Here is a 15454-nt window from a genome sequence, read left to right as displayed (position 1 = left end):
AACCAGAAAGTCTCTGCCCTATACCTCTCCTTCCAGCCCAACAGCCAGTGAAAAGCCAGGTAGGGTGGTCTCTGCCTTCTTTTTGTCTCTGTCTCTTTCTCTCTCCGTCTCCTTTTCTCTCCAAATTTTTCTCATTTATATACATGTATGCATGTGTGTGTGTGTGTGTGTGTGTGTGTGTGTACATCCATCCAATTGGTTCTGCTTCTGTGAAGAATGCTGAGTATTAAAATGTCCCACAGGGAATAGTACAGAGCAGCCCTAATGAGAGAACCAACAATAGACACACAGCTCAAGGTCACAATTGCTGTGAGTGGTGACCCCTTTGCATGTCTCCCATGACTCTTTTCAAATGGTGATGTCCATAGTTACCTCATACCTGCTCCAGTATCACTTGTCTGCTTGGTTTGTGAAGGATAACTTGTTCTTGACTCACAGGTCTTCAGACTGAGGAACCACAGAGAAGACCTGCACCAGAGGAGGCTCATCCACACCGGCACCTAGCTTAGATGGTCAGCTCATAGACTGAGTTGGTGCTGCAGTTTGATGAGACTTTGGGATTTCAGGAAAGAGAACGAATATATCACGATATAAATAATTTATATGCAGAGTGCTGGTTTTGATTTTTTTTTTAGTTTGCCATAGAGCATATGTACTCATGCGACAGAGAGATAGAGAGCAGAGGGAAGTGAGACATCCTCTCCCTGTTTCTCCTTTATTCTCCTGTTGGGATTTTAGGCACACACACACACATGCACCCAGAGTGATTTTCAAGCTGCTGGGTCTGGGACTCAAACCATGAAGTCAGCCATATTGGATTGAGGCACCATAACCTCCATGCCATATGTTGGCCCATGGTATTGGATACATTTTTAAAGGCTATGAATTCTTTCACACTCTTTAACTTGGAAGCTGAGTAACTCATTCTCCTCACCTAGGATCTAATCATTTGCGGCTGCCTGGACCATGAAGACACTGTGAGAGTGATGTCTGTAGCTGCCAGGACGGGGTAATGAGGGAATGGAACTGCAGTCTCCTCCACTCAGTTGACTTGAAAACTTCACACTTGGGTCCTTGAACTGCTATGTAACAAATCTGGCCATCCTGGGTCATCAGGCTGTCAGGAAGTCAAACTTCATAGACCCGGGCAAGTTACCCCAACCAAAGCAGTGGACAAGTGAATACAGATGTCAGAGATTCCAGCTTGCAGCCACAGTCACCTCCAGACATCAAACATTCTCAGCTAAGTTCCCACATACTATGGGGCAGAAATAAGCCATTGACCATGTTGAACTTTATCAGAGCCTGGTATTTCCCAAAATTAGTGACATTAGAGAAATCCTTCCACTCTCTGTGTGTCAGGAAACAGCAAGGCACAAAGGACCACTCTGCCCTCATCTTTGATAGGAGACCTTCTCTGAGTCCTGTAGAACTCTGGAGAACAGTCCTGCCTCTATCAAACCAGGCCCCCTTTCTGTTCTCTGAGATGGGCCTCATTAATGAGCATTTTCCCCTTCGAAAAAGCTCGAATACAATTATGTCTTTAACTGTTGGATTTATTTTGTCTCTCGCTTTATGCTCACTAAGACATTTCTGAACTCTTGACCCATAGATTCTGTGAGCTTAACACAATGGCTATTATTTCAGGTTTTGAAATACTTTGTTTTGGAAGAAAAATAACAAGAACAGAGCTTGTAGTCATCTCCCTTATGCTTCAAAGTCAAAAACATACCCAGTTAAATGTGCAAATAAATCTTATTTTCCTATATGTACTTGTAGATCATTTTAATCTGCAAAATTATGACTGGATGCATGAAGGAAAGATTTTGTCTATCACATTTAAATTATTGCTCCTGTTTAACTTGTTCTCTTCTCTTTCTCAGAAATGCTGGTTCTCTATATATTAGACTATTATTCTTTCTCTTCAGTGTATACCATCAAGATTTAATTTCATCTCTTTTCTAATGAATTCTGAAATATTTTCATTTTTGTCCTCTATAACTCTGATTTAATTTTCAATAGATTCAAATATACTCTCTAATGCTAGCATTGAATTGATAAGTATAGCTTTATATCTTGTTTTAAAATTCTCTTTTTGCTTTATTTGTTAATTTTTTTCAGCACGCATCCTTTTCATATCAATTATTAATCTTTTCTTTTTTACTGTAGACCAACTGCAATTCCAGTCCTGGACTTGGAGGCTTGAAAATTGCACTGGGTGCATTTGCATGTGTGTCCAAAAACCCAGGAGAATAGAGACAAGGTTGAGGCATGACCATACCCCGAGTGGAGAGGGAGTGATTTCTCACAGTCCTTCTCTGTCTCTCTGTCTCCAGTGAGTACACATGTCCTTTGGAAAACAAACAAACAAATGAAAAAATTAGTTGAGGAATCTATTGAAAAGGTAATTAAATACATTCATGTTAAAAATTACTTTAGAAGACCGTTAGTATTTGAATAAAGATCTGTCTGAAAGTTTCAGTCTCTACTTCTTTCACTGATTTGCTCAATGCTAACAGAAAATGGAGAAAAATATATTCACTAACTTTAATGTCTCTATGAACTAAGGGGGAAATGACAATATTTTGCGTGGCTGAAAAGACAATTTGACCCAACTCATTACTGCCACTAACATATTATATTTGAAAGTGTAATTCGAAAAGTTAACCATCTCTTTGGTATTTTCCCAAGGAACTGAAAATCTATATCTGTACAAAAATTATCACATGGATATGTATAGCAGCTTTATTTATAATTGCCAAAACTTAGAGTCAACAAATATGTCTTTTGGTAAATAGACTGTGGCACATCCAGAAAACAGAATATTACTTAGCATAAAAAAAGATAAACTAGGACCAGCAGTTGGAGTAATGGCTATGTCAGCAGACTCCCATGTAGTCGACTGCAATTCAAGTACCAGACACAGTGGCTTAAACTCATGCCGGGCGTGTGTACGTGTGTACCCAAGATCCTAAGAGGAGAATGGAGGAGGAGGGATTGAGGTGTGGCCATCCCCTTGGAGGGTGACTTCTCGCTTTCTGTCTCTGTCTTTCTGGCGAGGTGAGTGCACACACCCTATAGGAGAAACCTCTCCAAAAACAAAACAAAAAAACAAAACTATCAAGCTATGAGAAACCCAAATACATATGAGTAAGTAAAAGAAACCAATTTTAATGTATATATATTTTATAATTCCAATTATATGATATTTGTTTGAAAAACACATAATTTTCTGCTAAGGTAAGATGACTAAAATACCCAGAATGGTAAGGAATATGGAGATGAAAAAAGTATTAGTAAAATGAGATGGTATGGTCAATTTCAGAGGGTAGGTAATGTGACCTAAAATATAAAGGTTAAAATGGCACTTCTACTCTGATTCAGGAAAATATATTTGTAGGAATCTACCAAACCCCAATGCATGAATAGCACAGATCCAGCAGCTTTAGGAACACATCAGTCACACGTACATGTATGCTCAAGATCCCTACAGGAGGGAAAAATGGAGGAAAGGGTATGAGGTGTGATGATTTCCCATGCCCGTAACTCAGAAAGGCCTCTTCAGACTTTTGTAACTGTACACCTATTGGAGACTAAGGTAAAGCCGGTGTGTGTGTGTGTGTGTGTGTGTGTGTATATATATATATATATATATATATATATATGTAAAAGAGAAACATTAAATATATATATAAAGTTTTTAAAAATCTGTAGGTACTGTTTCTTATCTCTGACCTCTCCTTTTTCTTGCTAATTTCAGAATCCATGTGCATCTGAGGTGGGACTAGTCTTGCCCCTTTCGCTGCACAGTTCTCATTTTTCTGCCTTTTTTTTAAAAAACCCATTTTATGTGGTGTGGTAGCCTGTCATCCAGTTCTCCTTTTTTTAAAAAAAATATTTTCCCTTTTCATTTTTAAAATTTTTCTCTTTGTTTCCTTTCTTCTACCTGACTTTCTCACCTTCCACACGTTGAGTGTCTAGGTAGGTCTAGATGTACCATAGTGAAACATCTGAATACTTTTAGGGTCATAGAAAACTCAATCCCATTGAACTGCTGGAGAAAGTGAGAACCTCATCTTTATAAATCTAAATTCAAATTCCTTTCTGTGGATAGCGTGTTGAAAAACATACTAGTAGAGGAGAAATAGGCATAGAACCACCTCACAGTATAAACCGAAGCACATTAGCTTTCAGTAGCAAAAGTCTCTAACAGATTAGCCAAAAGTGAATATACCACCAAAAGACTAAAAATCAGAGAAAAGAGTCTGCGAAGTGAGAAGCTACAGTAAGTGCGGCTCATCTCCTCCCACACACTTCTTAGTTGAAACCATGCAGCTCAGCCCAGGTGCACCTATTCCCTTGAAACTGTGAGAACTTTGTAATATCCAGTTCTGCTGACAAAAGTACAGGTTGCTTGGTGAGGATCAGGGAAATGGAACTGCAGAAATGTTGCAGGTCATCTCCTTTTGCACGCCTCTAACACTTAGAATTAACTCCAAGGAGGTAGGAAGTACTGTATAATCCATCAGATGACCAGAAACCACCACAGAGGCACAAGAAATATGGGAAATCAAGAAAATACCTCTCCCCCAAGGGGAAAGAACAGCCCTTCATCATCCACAGATAGTACAAAGGAACTCATGGAACTATTAGATAAAGAATGTAGGATATTCAGGGACCAGCAGTTAGCGTAATGGCTATGTTGATGAATTCCCATGTAGTCGACCACAGTTCAAGTTCCGGACCTGGTGGCTTAAACTCATGCCACATGCCCAAGATCCTGAGGGGAGAATGGAGGAGAAGGGATTGTGGTATGGCCATCCCCCCTGGGGGGGGGTGATTTCTCACTTTCTGTCTCTCTGTTTCTCTCTGTCTTTCTGGCAAGCGCATGCGCCCTATAGCAAAAACCTCTCAAAAAAAAAAAAAAGAATTTAGAATATTCATAGTGACAAAGCTAACAGAGATGGAAGAGAAGAGAGATACTAAACTCCAGAAAATGCAGGAGAAAAGTTCCAGGAGGAAGTCTTGCACGACCTGAAAGAGGAAATACAAACCATAAAAAAGAAGGGAACTGTTAGAGATGAAGGTTGTAATATAAGAAATCAAAATCTCCCTTGATAGGATTACAAGCAGATTAGATCATACAGAAGATCAAATCTCAGATGTAGAAGGCAGAACTTCTGACCTAGAAAAATTCACCAAAATGAGAAAATAACCAAAAAAAAAGTGAGAATAATATACGAGTAATACTAGATACCATTAGATGCCCAAACACGGGATAATTGGTATTCTAGAAGGAGAAGAAAATAGTCAGGACATTGATTATCTATTCCATGAAAACCTAGAAGAAAACTTTCCAAATCTAGAGAGGCATTCAAATATCCAGATCCAAGAAATACAAAGGACCCCACATAGAATCAACTCAGGAAGATCTTCTCTAAGGCACATCATAGCCAGATTGACCAAAACCACAGAGAGAGACAAGATACAAAAATTGGGAAGAGAAAAAAGTCAAGTTATTTTCAAAGGATATCCCATCAGGCTAACATTGGACTTCTTGTCGGAAACAACGCAAACAAGGAAAGAATGGGAAAATATATTCAAAGTGTTAAGTGAAAAACAATTTCAACCAAAAATATTATATCCAGCAAAATTATCCTTCATACGGGAAGAAAAGATAAAAACATTCTCAAACAAAACCTGAAAGAAGTTACCAATACCAGACCAGCTCTTCAAGAAGTTCTGAAGGAAGTACTATACCAGGAAAATTAAAGATAGACAGACAAATAAGAGAACAAGAAATGATCAAGAAAAAGGCCAACTTCATGGTAGGGACAAGTTCTAAAATATCAATAATAATGTTGAATGTTAATGGAAAGTTCAGACCACAGTAACACTGCAAATTCAACAAAAGAGATTACATAAGATTGAACCAGTGAAATAGAATTCTGACTTTCTTCTAAAACATTACTGATTTTCTTCTGTGCTTTGTCTTGCAGATTTAAGGATTTTTGCTTTATTTTAAGTTGTTGATAGGTTCAGCAATTTGTTTTAAAAAATGTTTTAATTGAAATATAAACTTTTCTCCCTTACTGACCCCTTTGCAATTGGAAAATATTTGTGAACATTCTTATTTCATGGCAGAATGGTTCTTTGCATAAGTTCAATAATACAATAGTATCTGTTGCCTTGCATCAAAAATTGAGTTCTTATGGGGCTTTGTGTAAACAACAGACCAAATTGAGATTAACCTAATTTTTTTTTTGCAAATAAGTTTTACTCTCTTTAGTAAAAGGGGGAATGGAGAGAAAAAAGAATGTTTCAGAGGAAAATTACAATACATTTCTCACTAGATTCTAGCTTTGCCCATACTTTAATATCTTTTGTGAATCAATAAAGTGTGGGAAAAAAAAAGCTTAGTATGGAAGGGAGGGAGGGGAAAGGGAAAAGAAAAAACTGGTAAAAGTATGTTTAAATGACAAAAAATGAGAAGCTATTTGCCAATGATAATGTATGTAGTAATATCTTTGTCTTGACTGACATGCATGGTATTTGTGTTGGCAAAGAAAATGTATACTGTCAAGACATATGATTAAATGTAAATAAATTAAAACACACACACACACACACACAAAACAAAAAACTCACACTGGGTGCATTTGTATGCGAGTCCAAAATCCAAAGAGGAGAATGAAGAAGGGATTGTGATGTGGCCATCCTCCCCTGAGAGGGTGATTTCTTGCTTTGTCTCTGTCTCTCTGATGAGCACACATGCCCTCTGCAAAAATCTCTCTTAAAAAAAAATGTTAGGGACCAGCAGATGGCATAATGGTTAAGGTGCTGGACACTCACGTGGTCGACCACGGTTTAAGTCCCGGACCTGGTGGCTTACTTTCACTTTCTCACTTTCCTTTGTTCTCTCTCTAATCAAATTTCTAAAAAGAATAAATAAAATAAAATAAAATATGAATGAATAAGTAAAAGTAAATAAATAATTATTTTTAAAAAATTTTTTAAAAAGAAAATTTCATGGAAAATGAATATTATGAAAAAACTATGCAAGGTAGCCAAATAGTGGCAAGTCAATCAAACACAGCATTCTGCAAGGCAATCCCACACGGTTCCTGGTTCAAAACTTGAGATCTCCCTGAGTGCAAGTACCCATGATCCAGGCCTGGCTGAGGCTGAAGATAGATCAGTATCAAGACCCTGTTGGAGGTCTTGTCTATCTCTCCTCTCTGTCAGTCTTTCTCATTCAAGAAAAGAAATAGATAAGAAAAAAATATGCATGGATTGAAATTATTTTTGTACCAAAATAAACTCATACTTTAATTCCCTGTTTCCACAATGTTTTTTTTTTAAGTCACTTCGTAGGGGACAGACGCAACAGCCTGTACAGGGCAAGGAAAAGTGCCTTTTATCTCCAGATGAGATTATTCTGGGTATTCTCCAAAACAATACGCTTTTCAATCATAATGAAATTCGAAAGGCAAATACCTGGGCAAAGTGGAGGTTTTTCACATAAGGGAGGGCTTTCATCCTAGGGAATAAAAAATATATGAGGAATGAATGAATGAAGGGTCTTAGCACCTCCTACAAGTGTATTAATTAGGTCAACGACACACAGCTAGAGTCCTTAGGCTACACAGCAGGTACACAAGCATATATTTTCCCCTTCAGTTTAGTTTTTGTAGTTCTTAGCTTGTTTTATCAAGAGCTTTAGAAACTTTACTATCTGTTTCTTAGAACTGAATCTCACACCTTAAGGGTCTTCCCCTCGGGATGGGCTCTGAGGCGGTGAAGGAAGCCTTTCTGAGCTCTCTCCCTGCCTTTTTGCCCAGGAGTTCAGTGACTGTGTCTTTACCTGCAGGTCCCAAGAGCAATAGGCAGCAATTCAATTGCTCGCCCCACCCCCACCCCAAGGTTTTTTTGCCACAGGGTACATGTGCTCGCTAGAGAGAAACAGAGAGGGAAAATAAGAAATCACCTCTCATGGGGGATGGCCACACTGCAATCCCTTCTCCTCTATCCTCCTCTCAGGATTTTAGGTGCATACACATGTGTCTGGCATGATTTTCAAGCCTCTGGATCTGGGACTTGAACTATGGTCAGCCATGCAGGAGTCCAGTGCCTTAACCACCATGCCACCTACTGGTTCTAGTCAGTTCACATTTTTAAAGCACATGATCTGGCCACAGGATGAGCACAGGTGTGCAAAGCATACTCCAACTGCCCCTTGTACAAAGGACCCCATCAACTGTAGTGATATTGATTTCAAGGTAGAGAAAAAAATACACAGATCTTGGTTATCAATCCAAAACAGGGGTAAGGGAAGGCTCTGAACTTTTGACTTTTGTGACTCTTTCCATTAAACACCAGTGTGATATTAAGTCGCTAATTTCTGCTGAAAAAGTAGATAAGGTTATACATTAACTCTCCCAAGAAATATTTAATTTTTAAATTCCTATGCCATTGCACAATTAAAAACTTAGGGTAGAACTAATCTGTGTTTGCAAATTAGTTATTAAAATTACCTAGCCACTCCACAAATTATATAAGTCATTTCTAACCCTTCAATACATTCGTTTCTTTATTAAACTATGGAAAATATGCTTCTTCATTCTTTAAAAATATTTCAAATACACATTTAATAAGAAAGAACTCTTGAGGGAAGGTTTATCTTCCCACGAGCACAAAGTTGTTGAAAAATTATGATAGAAATTCTGTTTATTGAGAAAAATCACTTTTAAAAAAATGATCTTACCTTTAAACTCAGAGAAGAGTGGTTACCATCTGAATAAAAAAAAAAAAAGAAAAGAAAAGAAAAAAAAGGAGAGAGGTAAATTTTAAAAACAGATAAAGAAATTTGACAACTCTGGAGAATTCAGTCAAAGAAACTCACCTTTTGCAGATGAGCTAATCAGGGCCCGGGGCAGGGACCAACTTCACAAAGCCATGGGACAAACTGGTCCCAGAACATGGCGGGGAACCTCACCCCAAATGGCTCATCTCCCTCTACGTGACCATTCCTGAGCACCTTGGGTGGTTCACATGATTGCAAAACCTCTAAAATCTCCAATGTGGCTCAGCCCTTCCCATGCTGGGCTCCTTCCCACCTTTCCAATACTCCTCCTCCCTCTGCTCTCCACAAATTCTACTGCCATTCACCAAATGGGCCAAGCCTTGACTCCTCTCTGCCTACTCTGCTAATGAGTAGTACTCAACTGCATCAGAAAACAGTATTCCTTGAAGGCTGGCCCCATAGCCTAGAGTTTAAGGGAGCTGGATCCTACATGGCCGGCTGCAGTTCGAGTCCCAGTCACAGGCAGTGGTATGAAAAACACAACCATTGCGTGTGCATGCATGCCGAAAAATCCTGACAGGATGGAGAAATGGAGGAGAAAGGACTGCAGCGAGACCGCGCCCCACTGGGGGATGCTTTCTGCCTTTTCTTTCTATCTCTCTGGCAAGTGCACATGCCCTCTGGCAATTAAAGAAAAATAGCTGTTCCTTGAATCAAATTGTCTCGAGGATACAGATGAAAACAAATCTTACCCAGTTATCATTTTTTTAAAGAATCATTTTATTTTTTATTATTATTTTTCAATTTGACCAGAGAGAGACAGGGAAAGTGAGGAAGCAAGTCACCAGATCCAGAACTTGTGTCCAGTGCCTGAACCTCCACACCACCTGCCAGCCCCACCTAGTTGTCATTTTTCACACATTGGTATTCAAGTACTCCATGAAAAGGGTGATCTTAAGCTCCAGTTTGCCTATGCTCTTAGCTAAAATAAAAAGTTGAACATCTCCATTGTTTTTAATGTTCAACTACTGATTTGCAGAACATAAATAGTTATCTGAAAATAAGTTAGAAACAAGTGTGAAAAAAAAGAGAAAAAAAAAAAAACTACACAATTCAGAAAAGAGATAAAAAAAAAAATGCTTAAAGATATGTAAGAATCTAAACTTGGGGCCAGCTGGTGGCATGGCAATTAAGGTGCTGGACTCCCACATGACTGACTGAGGTTCGAATCCTGGACCTGGTAGCTTGAAACGCACATGAGGCACGTGTGCGTGTGTGCCCAGAATCTCAAGATGAGAATGGAGGAGAAGAGACTGCAGCATGGCCATCGCCCTGAGGGGCAATTTCTGGCCTTCTCTCTCTCTCTCTGTCTCTAGTGAGTGCACGTGCCCTATAGCAAAAATCTCTCAAAAAACAAAAATCTAAATTTGCTTCTTGGTGGTTCATTAAAATGACCCATTCTTGAATAGCTAAATACTGAAAAGTTTATTTTTGACTAAAAAGTCATCTTGATCATCTGTTTTTAATCAATTGCTTTTGGTCTCAAATTTCCTGGAGCAGCCTAGACTACCTGTGTGCACTCATCCCCTGTGAAACCCTTCCCTGTCCTTTCAAGTCCAGTCTCAGAACACCTCCTCTTCCTGCCGCCTTCCCTAACTGGACATGACGTTAAACCACTCTCCAGGTTTCTGCCCGTCTCTATTGGAAATTGTCCAGTCTGCAACCTGCATATCCTCCTCTGCAAACGGAATACGAGGGCAAGGGCCTATGGTTCCATCACCTCTGGCATATGACAGGCACAGAATATATTTCTTTACTTTTCAGCTTCATGACAGAGCACGCGCCAGGGCATGAGGCAGGGGGAGTGAGAGAGAGGAGCCCCCTCCATGGGGCTCCGTCACTCCACAACCTTCTTCCACCAGTCCTTATAGCTCAGCCCACCAGGATCCTGGACATGCATGCATGCACCCGACATGTTTTTAGGCCAACCAGGCTGGGGACTTGAACTGGTGGCAGCTCCGTAGTCTGGTATGCTCCTGACTATGCCACAGAGGCTGAGCCTGAATACATTTCTAAAGTGCATACATTAAAAGTGATCCAAGAAAAAAAATGTACATTTTTAATAACATTTTAAGAATAGCCTTAATTTGGAATCCTAAAGTGCTACACCGGATCGTACTATCTTTATACTTAATGCACTCCTCTGTATTTTCCCTAAATTTATCACAACATCAAGTTTAGGGGCTTGGAGATTGAATGAAAAGAATGACAAAACATTTTTACTTGTAGAAGCTGGGTGATGGGTAGGTGGAAGTTCACTACTATTTTCTCTACTTTTGTATATAGTTAAACCAATCATAATAAAGTTTTTAAAAGGAAACACACCCATTTCACCCAAGAAAATAATGATATTTATTCTGTGATAGTCACCAACTTTTCAGAAAAAAAAATCTAATGATGATTAAACTCACAATTTTTTTAATCATCCCAAATTCGCTTTGGTAATTAATAATGTGCACGTAGTTTAATTGGCTCCATGTACATATTTTATTTCCTGCTTTATTTTTTTTTAATTTTGCCAGAGAGCATGTGTGCTCACCAGAGGCAGTCGCAGAGAAAAAGAGAAAGAAAGCATCCCCTACAGCACTTAGTCATGCTGCAATCCCTTCATCTCCGTTTCTCCATCCTGTCAGGATCTGGGACACACACACACACACACATACACACACACACTTTAAAAACACCCCACAGATCAAGTCACCAGGACTAGGATTCAAACGATGTGGCTGGCCATGTGGGACCTGGCTGCTTTAACCATCAGGCCATGGGTCCAGCCCTATCTCCTCTTTTCTTTCTCTTTTTAAAAATGATTTAGTTTTACTTATTATTATTATTATTACTACTACTACTATTTAATGCTTTTCTTTTTAGAATTACTTATTTAGGGGCCGGCAGGTAGCACAGTGGCTAAGGTGCTAGACTCTCACATGACCAACCATGGTTCAAGTGGCTTCAGACCTGGTGGCTTGCTTTCTCACTTTCCCTTTTTTTTTTTTTTTTCTCTCTCTGGTCAAATTAAAAAAATAAGGAGAAGGAAAAGAAATAAAATAAAATAAATAATTCTTTTAAAAATTACTTATTTATGGGGACCAGCAGGTGGCGTGGTGGTTAGGGTGCTGGACACTCCCACATGGCCAACCATGGTTCGAGTCCTGGACCTGGTGGCTTGCTTTCTCACTTTCCCTCTTTCTCTCTCTATGTCTCTCTCTGGTCAAAATAAAAATAAATAAATAAATAAAATGAATAAATAAAATTAAATAATTCTTTACAAAAAATTTACTTATTTATTATTATTATTATTTAATAATTATTTAATTTTTAAAGAAATCATTATTATTTTTTAATTTGCTATAGGGCTTATGTTCTCACCAGAGAGAGACAGAGAAAGCAAGTCACCAGGTCTGGGACTTGAACTGTGGTCAGCCATGTATGTGGGAGTCCAGTGCCTTAACTACCACGCCACCTTCTGATCCCTCCTGTTTTCTTTTTTTATCATTTCTTAAAAATATTTCCAGAATCCTCACCATTCTTATGTCTATTATCTATATGGGAGAAGGGTGTAAACTATTAAAATAACAATACGAATCTCCTATATTAATATCCTATGCTTAGTATATGAGCTGTCATGCTAAGTATACCATCCCATCTTTATACAAAGAAAACTCAGGGACTGGCAGGTAGCATGGTGGTCAGGGGCACTGGACTCCCACGTGGTCGACTATAGTTCGAGTCCTAGACCTGGCGAATTATTTTCTCACTTTCACTCTTTCTTGTTCTGTCCCTCTCTGGTCGAATTAGAAAATAAATAAAGTTAAATAAAATAATTATTAAAGAAAAGAAAGAAAGAAAACTCACATGACAGGCACATGTTCTTGCAGTTAGAGATTCTAATAATACAGATAAAGTAAAGCTCCCCTGTGAGCATAATCTCCTGGGCCTTCCCCCTCCCTATGGGGGTCCTATGGTTATTAATTGGGTGTTTCCTTCCTGATATACTTGAATGTATAAAATGTCGAATGAGACACAACTGCACACCTCACTCCCTTCTGTACGTTTATGGATAAGCCCTGTTAGATGGTAGGGAGGCAGCAGAGCACGTACGAAGGTCCAGTGGGAGCGGGGAGTATCACGGAATTGAAGTAAAAGAACACCAGGGTGGCTGGAGAACCACTGGCAGGGCCAGGCCGCACAGGTCTTACAGGTGATGGGTGACCATGGAAGCGGTATGGGACAATGGGGAAAGGAGCAGACAGGGCCGGGTTCCTGTTTTGAAAAGACTGCTTTGACTCCTACCGCAGTGCCGAGACACTGCAGGCACGCCACACGCACACGTTTACGTGCTGGCTGAGAGACAAACGAACAGAATCCAACAGCACCAGGGGTTCCCAGGGGTCTGGGCTGGGAGAGGAAACCTGGGCACAGCCCACAATACACAGGACTGGAAACAGCGGGGTGCTGCGAGTGCATACAAGAATAGAGTTTTCTGAGAAAACGGCCTCGGAGAACCCCAACACTTAACGGGCAGGTAGAGGAAGACGAGTCTGCAGAGGAGATGCGAGAGGGCTGCCCAGGAGGGTGGGAGAAAACAAGGGAGTGAGATGGCATGGCAGCCAGTAGGGAGTTGTACTTGAAGACAGTAGAAGCTGTCATCCAGGTGGAACGTGCCAGAAAAATGACGTAAGATGAAGCCAGCCAATCAAGCGCTGCATTCGACAGCAGGAACGTTTCTGATCTGGGGCGGTTATGGAAAAAGAAGCCAAAATGGAGTGAGTTGGGGAGGCATTTAGGGGAGAGGAGAGAGAAGGTGTGAAGAGATGAGTCTTTTGTCAAATGCAGCTGTTAAAGAGAGGAAAGAGAAAGCAACAGAGGGAGGGGGTGGTGAGGTCAGAGAAGGGGGAGGGTCTGTAAAGGATCTGGAATGACGCCCATGAGCACCAACTTGGCAGCTCTGACCTGAGTGTCTGGCTTCTTGGTGGAGTCTCGCTGGGGTAGGGAGTGACACAGCTAAAAGCATTAGCTGTTAGACACTGAGTATCCCTGACAGAAGGTGCTGTGCTTTACGTGTGTCCTAGACACTCGCAGACTAAGTTAAAGGGCGGCTGGGTAAATTGGCCAAGCCTCTTCTCAGCTGGAAATGACAGTCAAAGCCAGAGTTCCTGATACACTGTCCAAAGATTAACCATGTGGCCTTGTGGTTAATGAAGCTTAATTTCACATGGCTGACTGTACGGTTCAATTCCCAGCCCCAGTAATAGAAGAGAAGGGACTGTGCTGTGAGTATGCCCCACTAGGGGTTCTTTCTCTCTCTCAGTCTGTCTTTCTCTGGTGAATTAAAGAAAAAAAAAATTGGCCCACCTACACCAGACTCCCCAAAAATATAGACCTAGGGGGCCAGCAGGTGGTGTGGTGGTTAAGGCTTTAGACTCCCACATGGCTGAATGTAGTTCGAGCCCTCTCTGCGTCTTTCTCTGTTAAGGGCATGTACCCTGTAGCAAATCAATAATAATAATAAATTAAATTAAATAATTCTTTTTTAAAAAATTTATTTAACTTTATTTATTTCTTTATTTTTAATTTGACCAGAGAAGGACAGAGTGAGAGAGAGAGGGGGAGAGAGAAAGTGAGAAAGCAAGCCGCCAGGTCTGGGACTTGAACTGTGGTTGGCCTTGTGGGAGTCCAGTGCCCCTAACCACTATGGCACCTGCCAGTCCCCTAATTAAATAAGTAATTCTGGGAAAAAAAAAAAAATGACAGATCTCTGGGTCCTGCTCAGAGCCACGGAATTAGAATTTAGGTTTGGGGTGTTTTCCCAAACGTCTAGGGGCACAAATCTAGAACCACTGCAGAAGTTACAACCCCTCCCAACCACCACCTCCACGTTTGTGTCACCAAGTGTGTAGGCTGTCACTGCCTCAGGCTCCAAATCCACCCTTCCTTGCTTATTTCATGGCAACATTTCTACTCTGCCTCTAGGCAGGATACACTCTGACAGTAGAGGGCACTGGAGAGACACTGCAGAGAAAGGATCCTGATTCCAGCTTTTTTCTCAATTCTTTCTAACTATTATTATTATTTTTTTTAATGCCAGAGGGTGCATGGTGGCTAGGAGCTAGATCCCACATGGCCGACCGTGGCTCGAGTTCCAGACCCAGGGGCTTGAAAACTCAGGCTGGATGTGTCTGTGTTCATGCTCAAAAGCCCGAGGGGTGAGTGGAGGAGAAGGGATTGCGGTATGGCCATCTCCATGTGGGGTGATTTCTCACCTTCCCTCTCTCTCTGTCTCTCCCTCTCCAGGGAGCACACATACCCTATAGCAAAAATTTAAAAAACTTAGCCACAGTATGGAGGTACAATGGCCACATTTTCCACAAAAGTAATCTGTATTGGGCTGACTCCACAGCACAGGAGTTAACGAGACTCAGGTTCCACATGGCTAACCATGGATGGAATCCTGGCCCTGGTGGCTTGAAAAACATGGTGGACACATGTGTATGCGTGTCTGAAATCCTGAGAGGAAGTGGCTGTGATCTGACCATACCCCACTGCAAGTGCTTTCTTGCCCCCCGCCCCCAGCCTGCCCTCTGCCCTCCC

The 15454-nt window shown here is 40.6% G+C and overlaps 1 protein-coding gene and 1 long non-coding RNA gene across 7 annotated transcripts in view; one reads left to right on the top strand and one right to left on the bottom strand.

Moving 5' to 3' along the window:
* The window catches only part of CEP89 (centrosomal protein 89), an 88306-nt gene that overhangs the window by 39906 nt on the left and 32946 nt on the right, over positions 1-15454 (bottom strand). For all 5 annotated transcript variants that reach the window (XM_014584006.2, XM_014584007.2, XM_006167983.3 and 2 more), the window contains exons 6-7: positions 8765-8793; positions 7498-7540 (exon numbers count right to left, since the gene is read on the bottom strand). In XM_014584006.2, the coding sequence (XP_014439492.1) occupies positions 7498-7540; positions 8765-8793 (72 nt within the window). The remainder of the gene's footprint in view (positions 1-7497; positions 7541-8764; positions 8794-15454) is intronic.
* Positions 13576-15454, top strand: part of LOC102493548 (uncharacterized) — a 23843-nt gene continuing 21964 nt past the window's right edge. The window contains exon 1 of one of the 2 annotated variants that reach the window (XR_001369706.1): positions 13576-13629. This is a non-coding gene — a long non-coding RNA (uncharacterized LOC102493548). Of the gene's footprint in view, positions 13630-14992; positions 15070-15454 lie in introns of those variants that run through there. The other variant, XR_001369705.1, reaches the window with a different exon arrangement.

The sequence above is a fragment of the Tupaia chinensis genome, unplaced genomic scaffold (assembly GCF_000334495.1).
Source record: "Tupaia chinensis unplaced genomic scaffold, TupChi_1.0 Scaffold145396_1, whole genome shotgun sequence".
NCBI lineage: Eukaryota > Metazoa > Chordata > Mammalia > Scandentia > Tupaiidae > Tupaia > Tupaia belangeri.
The sequence above is the reverse complement of the archived record's forward strand: the minus strand, read 5'-3'. Positions and strand labels throughout refer to the sequence as shown.